This window comes from Columba livia, chromosome 12 (assembly GCF_036013475.1).
Source record: "Columba livia isolate bColLiv1 breed racing homer chromosome 12, bColLiv1.pat.W.v2, whole genome shotgun sequence".
Taxonomy (NCBI): domain Eukaryota; kingdom Metazoa; phylum Chordata; class Aves; order Columbiformes; family Columbidae; genus Columba; species Columba livia.
Window position 1 is genome coordinate 5866948 of NC_088613.1, and position 8974 is coordinate 5875921.

Sequence of the window (8974 nt, forward strand, 5' to 3'; positions counted from 1 at the left end):
CTGGGATGCTCACAGGGGATGCCTGGTGTGCACCATGGGGCTTGTGTCTGGTTGCACACACGCTCAACTGCAAACTTACTCGCAGCAGCACAACACTTACACCATGGCTTGTTATCACAAGCCTTACAGCCAAGGAAAAATCAAGGGTAAAGGAGTTTTTTAGTGTCCTTCTGTCTCCCCATTGTTTTTCTCCCTCTGTTTCAAGGGACGCTGCAGGCTGTTGGCTTCTGCTGCTCATACTGAGGTTAAGTTGCTTCTTAAGAGAGACAGAGTAAATGTTGTGGTTCTGTTTGCAATCTGACCCTCTGCCTCTGTGTACAAGCAGGCCTTTTGTACCCCAAACAGCTTCAAATTACTGTATATAAACCATAATTTTCCAGTGGGATCACTGTAGTTTTCCATTTTGCTGCTAATTGGGTGATACACTTGCAATAGCCTTTGTTAACACGGCTAGCGCTGGGCAGGGTACAGTGATGGAAGGCTTTTATTTAGAAATCATACAAAACTGCAGCAACTGTCCCCACTTGACAGCAATTGAATCCAAACATCAATTAACTAAATAACAGACAATTATCTTGAAGAAAAAAAGAAGAAAATTGCTTACTTCACATTCTTTGTTGAAGGAAATACCAATCAGAGGATGGGAGGATTTTTCTTTCTCCTAAGAGAAGACGAAGTGGCAAAAGATGTTCAGAAATGCACTGTGTTTGTTGGGTTTTTTTTAATAGTGTCTTTTTCTTGCATAAGAATATTTGAAGAACTAGATAAGAATATCTTAAGCTCCTGAGACATGCAATTTCCTTTGTTTGTTTGTTTGTTTGTTTTAATCCAAATTGCAGTCACTATGCAAGCACAGTTTTTTCTCCTTTCACCCTGCTGTAGGATACTTTAAGCACAAGGGCAGCTCCACTGAAGCTGGCTGCCTTCACAAGGAAGGACAAGCAAACAGCAGGCTGCTGTGCAGTGCAACAAAAGGACCATGATTGATATTAACATTTGCATCACCAGACCAAGCCCTTCTTCTTTCGTATTTTATGGACTTTTAGCGATCCATAGGGAAGGTGTTGTCAGAACGTGTGATGTTAAAAATCCTGAAGCACTCAGAGGCCTTAGGAAGCAGCTGAGTGATGTTGTCAGGACTGGTGTTTCATGTCTGGATCTTTTTTTGAATCTGGGCAATATTGCCAAAAGGTGATGATTCAGCCACGACCATTGCACAGGGAAAGTCAGCCACACCACTGGCAGGAAGAAAAAGGTTCCCTCCTAGTTTATTGCCCTTTATTTTAAGTATTAGCTCAGCATCATCTTGCCAAAAGAAATAGTACAAGTCAACATGAAGCATAAAGCTCAATCCTATCAGATTTCAGCTGTGATAGAGCAGAGGCTGATGTCTGCAGTGGGTCTCTGACAGCTGGGCTTTTGGTGGAATATGCACTGGGCAGAGAAAGAGCGTAGGTCAGACCAAAAAGGCAGCTGCTACAAGCTGACTTAATATCACGCAGTAAGAGATGACCATTTACTCATGGCATCCTGGCTTTGAATTTTTATTGCACTTTCCTCATAAGCAGTTAAAGCCAGCAGTTACTGCAAAAAGGCATTACGTGGCCTCGCCTCTCACCTGGGGGCTGGACTGCAGCCGGTCCCTTGAGGTTGACATCAAGGCTGCGGCTGCCCCGTGTCCATTAGTTGCATCAATCAATAATTCTTCACTTCGACTTTTTACTCGTTGTTCAAAAAATATTTTATTATGCTACTTTGAGCTGCTCACAGCATCATTTCATAGGTTTCAAATCGTGTTACTCTTTTGTTAATACTTTTAGGACCTGTGTTTCATAATTGGATAATGGAGGGTGAGAGTCTTTTAACCATCAGGAAAGCAATGAATATTGGATGCTTTTTCATTAACTGATGTGAGATTCAGCACTGCAGATATTGATCTGTTACTTTCTTACAGGAACATTTTACACCTGAATGCAAGTTCAAAGAATCAGTATTTGAAAACTACTATGTGACATATTCTTCAATGATCTACAGACAGCAACAGTCTGGCCGGGGTTGGTATTTGGGTCTTAACAAAGAAGGAGAAATAATGAAAGGAAACCACGTGAAGAAAAATAAACCTGCAGCACACTTTCTTCCAAAACCATTAAAAGGTAATTGCTTGGATTTGTTCCATCTATCTGAACTGACATTGTCTTGTGTCAGAGATGTTTGATTGCTGTGCATACATATTTGAAGGGTTCAGTTACTTATATAACTGAAGCATGATGTTCTGTAACACAGTGTTAATATAACCAGAGCTGCTTTTTTTAAGTTTCTCTACGTCACTGCTACATTTCTCTAATCTAACCAAGCACGCGTATTAGGTTATTTGTGCCCAAAGTCCATGGGGTCTTCATTATAGGTAGAGAAAGCTCTACCTGGAATGGACCAAACATCTGCTCATAGGCCATTAGCGCCTTGCTATATAGCTTGTCAATCTGTACTTCATATCACAGGATGTCTGTTTGTCTGGTTTTGCCTGGGATAAAGCTCTAATGTGCAGTGCTTATTAAACCGCAATTAATGTGGTATCAGCATGTGGCATTGAAGGTAATAACGCATGCGGCATGTGTACACGCTGTGTATTAAAAGCCAAGACGTGCAGTCATCCCAGTTAACCGAAGTCTCTGAAGCAGGAGTGTAGTCAGACTTTGCTCCTCTTTGGTCAACGCAGAGAGATATCTCAGTCGATGTCTGAGGTGCTCTTTTTCTCCAGAAGAACCAGCTACCTCTCTGGGTTATGCTGTTAAGTAGCCTTTCAAGACAGTGCCATTTTAAAATCAGAGAGGTTACCTCAAAGGTGCATAGCCCTCAGTGGAAACTGGATTAGTCTGGCAGTCTACCTTTAGGACTGGGTTTCAGGCAACTTATGTCAAGGTTGATTCTCACTTCTAATGTGTGTGAAAACAAAGGAAACAGAAGACTAAAAATTAATTTTCACACCCATGTGCTTAGGCTACATACACAAGTAACGGATCAAATCACAGCTGTTGACAGTGCTACTTCACTATTAATAAGGAAATGTGGATTTTTATCAGCTTAGGTCTATCTTGCAGAGTTTTCTAAGTGCAGGTGGGTGGATGACTGGTTTTTTTCCCTTCTCTAAAATGTCATTCCCCTGAGGAGTAGCTCAGAGGTTCTTAGGAATGGAAGAGGTCTCCTTGCTATGTTTCTTTCATTTACTCCTCACATTGCATATTGCTGAATGAAAAATCCCAATGCTTCGCAGCTGGGCTTTGCAGGAACAGACTGAGTAGCCTGTAAGACATCCTGATGTGTTGCCTCTCTTTTGCTTTGCAGTGGCCATGTACAAAGAGCCTTCTCTCCATGATCTCACAGAGTTCTCCAGATCTGGAAGTGGGACCCCAACAAAGAGCAGAAGTGTTTCAGGAGTGCTAAATGGGGGTAAATCCATGAGCCAAAATGAGTCAACGTAGCCAGGTTCAGGCAAGCCAAGTGCTCTCTAAACAGAACCTTACCTCTGGATGCAGTTGAATTCTTACTAGCAGTCTTTCATCCAAACGTTCAATTGCCCAGGACAAGCCACTGAACTTGCATAGGTCACTCGTTTATCAGCCATTAGATCTACTGGTTGTCAAAGGATATACCCCAATAATGTAGAATATGCTTGTGCATATCACAAGGCACTTGGATAGCCAGCAAACATAACTGCGGAATAAATCTCGGAGAAGAAATGTCCAGCTCTTTCTCTCTCTCTCTTTATCTCTCTCTCTTTCTCTCTCTCCCCTATGCTTTGTGGAATACGAAACAGAAAACATTTCACTGCATTTACTGCTGATAAGCATTTGCTTTCCAACTCAGAAAAAGACCACTTTTGCTCTTCAAAGGAAATTTTAATGCTTGTATGTTTTATAGGGGCAAACAAAAAACAAATATGTAAACTCCGTTGTTTCCTTGGCTTACTGTTTTATATCTAAGGCTTGATAAAAAATGTATCCTTTAATTTGGAATAGTGCAACTTTTTGATTTCTGAACTCCAATGGGTCTTTAAAGTTATGTCTTTAAAAAAATAATAAAAAATTCAGGGTTGGAACTGAGAGTTATTGTCTCAGGCTCAAGCAAACAGTGTTCTTGTGGTTTTAAACACAATGAAATATAAATTTTTATAGATTTGTAGTTTCTGGTAAAGTTCTTGTGCTAACCCCAGTCTGTAGGAATTGAGTTGTTTTGTTATCCCAAGTGGAAGTTAACAGAAAGGGATAAAATTATCCTCCAGTGTAGATTTCTCTTAATTCCATTTTGTGTGTCATGTTAAACTATTGTTGTGGCTTCTTTTCTAAAGACAGAAACTGTGGAATTAAGGTGACTTAATTTTTTTATAAGAAACGTCTTATTTGTAAAAGTCCTTCTTTCACTGTAACGGGCACGTGAATATTGTGTAGAAGGAAGCGTTAGGACAGGTTACCCCTAAACAACATATACTTATACATGCTATTGGAAACAATTGTTTAAAAACAAAAATGTAGTTAGGTTTCCATTTAGGTCATCATGATGTCTGTTGCATGGGAGAAAGTTGGAATATTGGCATAGAGTTGCATGATGTGTAAGATTTTGTGCATTAATCATTGTTGGATTCTGTGCTCCAAAACTGACATAGTTCTGTACAGGCAGCTTTCTGCCTCGTACAAAAGAGTTGTTTATTATTTGTTGTATACACAACCATGCACTGAATAAACTATTTATATTAAGATGTACTTTTTAAAAAAGCTTGTTTGATTATATGATGTACATCCATGATTAATTTCAAGGGAAAGGGTTGGCAGTTAAATTATAAAGTTATAAAAGATACTGTAATTAATGTTCAAAATCTTTCTATGTTATTCCCTTGTAGCGCCATACACTATACAAATGAGAACAGGTTCCTTCTTTTGGATCTTGTTAGAACTGGTCTTACAATTCCCAGCCGAGATACTCAAAACATAGTGACGATTAAGTGCCACAAAGTCTTGGTAACGACCCCTCTGCTGTGCGCTGCTGGAGTGCCAGTGAATCATGCTCCTCCGCTTTGAGCTTCTCTGGTTCCTCCATGTCTGACCTCCCCAGTAGACTTTCTCGGTGCAGCACAAAGTGCCACCTCGCAGCACAACCTCCCCAGAGCCCTCAGTACAGGGGTGACCCAAAGAGGTGCGGTAAGCCAAGCACTGCTCATGCCAGGGTGGCGCCGTGAGGATGCTCGGAGTTGCTGTGCATCACTGCAGGTACATTTTAAGGATCAGCTTTATCTGGTCTCAAGGTAAAAAGGCTCCCATGCCTCCTGCCTCTGTGCACATGCTCTGGAGGGAAAAATGTCCCTCTCTCCTGCCTTTTCTCTCCAAAAACTTCAGTGAGAATTTTTCTCATCTTTAACATCCAGGCAGCTCTGACAGGTGAGCTTCATTCATCAAGGTGTTTTGAGAAGTCCTAGGAGGAACACGTTATCACCACAGGTGGCTGAAAAACCTGTTCTGGGAGGAAATAATGGAAATAGAGGCAAAAAGTTACCTATAACTGTTAGCCTGAAATTAATAATATCAGATATTCTGCTGTCTGCTCTGTGTCCCTTCCACCTCACCAAGCTGGAATTAGCCCTCAGACTAGGCTGGGATAATTACTTTTTTTAAAAGGTTGGAGCTGAGAGAGGAGGGAAGGAGATTATGTTTCAGATCAAGCCCCTAAACAGCTGGTTGGTTTGTGGTAAATAGTAAGCAAAGAGCTCTGGCTTGCTGAGCTCCCATATTGGAGCAGAGTGTTGCCCTCCCAAAACCCACCATCTTGATGGCCTTCAGAGGGCCAGGGGGTCCTTAGGCCCAAAGGTTGAAGAAAGTGGGAGAACTACCAGTGCCATAGAAATCCTTACAGATTTAAGATGCGGCTCTGATTCCTCCAGAGGCTTTTTGATAACTCAATGAGTCTGGAGCATCTGTTCCCTTCAACTTAATATGCTATGCCCCCATGGAACATTTACCTTAAACCTCCCAACCCCGAATATCGGACCTATTGAGGTGTATGTTCCAAAAAAGGAATCCGAGTGCCTTAGGAACATAAAACCTGGTTAAAAATATGCATGTTTGTAGCAAAGGTAGTTCAATGCAGAGTGTTAATTGTCCTAAAGATAACTGGAAGTCTGCTGCTTTGCTTTATAGCTGCAGTCTTACTGTTATTCGCCATCCCCAGTACCTCCAAACTTGAAGGTCATCTGTAGTGGGAAAAAAAGTGCTCATCTCCAAAATTGCCCATTCTGAGGTTTGTAGTCTGACCCATCTTTCATATTGACATTGGCATCAGCTGTGTGTTCACTGCCAAGTCCCTAGTTTCAAAGGTTTCTAATATACCAAGCTAACAAAAGTCACTCTTGGATTGAGATGAGAAGAGAGACGTAGTGATAGATGAGCCATAAATAGCCACTTCTGATAATCGTGTTAAATTTCTGACAAACCTGTTCCAACAGTATTTTTTTCCTTCAGAGTATCTTGGACTGAACAGGGAATATTCTTGATAGACTCCTGATAGCAGTCAAAAGCTCATCTACACTATGATTAAAGTTGGGGAGTTGGGGGGCATTATTCCCTGGGTTTAACATGTGGAGCCATAGACTGGGATTTAATAAGGAGAAAAGAGTTAAATAGAGTTCAGAGACAATGAATTGAAGGTGATACTCTGACCCAGTCAGAAAAGTCCCTTAGGTAGACAAGAATGGGGCTTCAGCAGAAGACATAAGAATTCTGCTAGATGTTGGTTATTGATCAAGAGAAAACTTATAACCACTGGTCAACTCACTTTGCTTTGCCCCATGTACAGTGACGGAGTGCAGTAAGATGCACACCTCGAGTAAGGGCAAAGCCCAGGGGCTGGTACAAAACCAAGCTCTTTGCTGCTTCTGAGCCACTAACCATCTGCAGCAGGCTTGGTCCCAGGCCCTTCTTTTATTGCCAATGTGATGGCTGATGCCTTTCACCTGCCATTTCTCTTGTCCCTGCCTCTCCACCGATGCTGTCCACACGCAGTGCGGCAATGTCACAGGTCTGGAGTTGGCTCAGGAGGCGCAAAACTGGCACAGCCACTTTGTGATTCACCTGGGCTCCACTTCACAAAGCTCTGAGCCACCACAGGGGCTGTGCAGAGACGTTATGAAAGACTGACAAATACTACCTGCCAACCCAAAAGAAAACAGGTCACCTATGAAATTGCGAGGAGCACAACTATTATGAGGCAAAATTGCTGCCTTTTTGTGATCCACCTGTCAGAGTTGCTTTCTCGAAGGTCTCTGCAGGGGGCTCAAGCATTGCCTGCTTGGCCTGGTTTTGACATGAGGGAGGGTGGGAAGAGCTCTTCTCTGTATCACAGAGATCTTTATTTTTCTTTTTTCTTTTAATTTACTTCATGCTACCTCATAGCATGGTTGTATCTCTGTAGCCACTTGCTCAGCCGTGTTCATTGCTGGCACGATGGAAGACATTTCCCTACTTGGGGCAAATATCTCCATGTTACCCCAGGCAAGAACGGTGCCCCTTCTGCAGCACCGTCTCGTGTCCCCACCCGCTGGTTTCCAGCCCATGGGCCAGTGGGACGGTGTAATGAGCTCAGGGATGCTGTGGTATGCCAGGCCTCTCCTCAGCTGAACACCAGCATGAGAGCCAGGTCTGGCAGAGCTTTGCTGTGTCTTGAGTATCTCTGTCTGGAGACCAGAGCCAGGTCTAACAGGTTTAAATGTCTCCCTGACATATCTGTGACCAGGACACTTTTGCAGGACAGAATCTGTATGTAACAATCTCCTGTCTTCTAATAAACAATTCTGTCTAAAACAGACTCCCTCTTGTCTGTGCTTTGATTTTTAACACTGCAGATACTTAAGGGCTCTCCACCACCAGTGCACTACACCACTGCTTAGCTTTCCTTGGGATGTAGACCCTCCTGTATCAACTTTCTCTTTTTTCCTGTGTCTTCCTGAACCAGAGTGGGGGCAACTTGAATGGTCAAGCCAAGACCATCACAGGTGGATCCTTCAGTTTGCTGTAGTCTCAACATGGTCCATGGAGGACAGAGCAGGTGTGATACATCCAGCTCAGAGAATGGCTGCTCTAAATATTGAAGCTCAGTTTCCTATACAGTTTAAGACCAAGATGAAAACCACCATGGTTTTGTCTGACTTCGGTTCTGCAAAAATTACATGAAAGACTAGTAGTGAGTCTATTTAAAATAAATACACTTCTTAGGAAAAAGCCCTACCATGTGATTAACTCCGAATAACACCAGCTTTGGGCTTTTTCAGCTCTTTTGAGGTTAGTTGTTCTTGACAACTTAAAATTCCCAATTCACAGGGTAAATTTTTAAGAAACCTTCTCCCCTGGCATGAGGGAGCAGAGATGTAGGGCAGTGCCCTTTCCTGACGGGCTGGCACCAAGGTTCATGCATTTTGGAGAGCAAGGTCCTGAAACAAGCTGGGTTTTCTGGTGCATGAAGGCTTTTATTGCTGATATGCCCCAGTAGCAGAGCATACCCTCCTTTGGGAACACGCCATGTCAGTTTGGAGGACACTCCATCACCCTGCCCTTCTGCAGCTCCTCTCACGGTGAAGTTTAAATATTAAAGGAAAACCTAAATTTGAAACACGTTTTACACTAATCAGAGAAATTGAAGTAATAAATTATTCCATCTCATCAGGATCTGGAAGACAGTTTATAGAGTTCCCTTCAAAGATCATTATTAACAATTTGTAAGTTAAAATTCTTAAATACCATGTTTGTAAAATTACTTTCAAGCACCTCTAGGCCTAATGTTTTTCCCCACATGTGTTCGGCATGTCTCACCTAAATTCAACAACTGGAGGGGCAGGATGGGTTTCTCAGCACCACACAGTGTCACACTCCTTTTCTGAGCTTGTCCCCTTGCTGAAGACAGGTTCACGGGTCTGCCTTCCACCAAGGGCCATCAC

At 42.5% G+C, this 8974-nt stretch overlaps 1 protein-coding gene across 9 annotated transcripts in view; it reads left to right on the forward strand.

The window, feature by feature from the left end:
• The window catches only part of FGF13 (fibroblast growth factor 13), a 308880-nt gene extending 301032 nt beyond the window's left edge, over positions 1–7848 (forward strand). For all 9 annotated transcript variants that reach the window (XM_065077513.1, XM_065077511.1, XM_065077516.1 and 6 more), the window contains 2 exons: positions 1955–2153; positions 3343–7848. In XM_065077513.1, coding sequence (XP_064933585.1) covers positions 1955–2153; positions 3343–3479 — 336 coding nt within the window. In that variant the 3' untranslated portion in view covers positions 3480–7848. The remainder of the gene's footprint in view (positions 1–1954; positions 2154–3342) is intronic.
• Positions 7849–8974: the final 1126 nt, after the last annotated feature.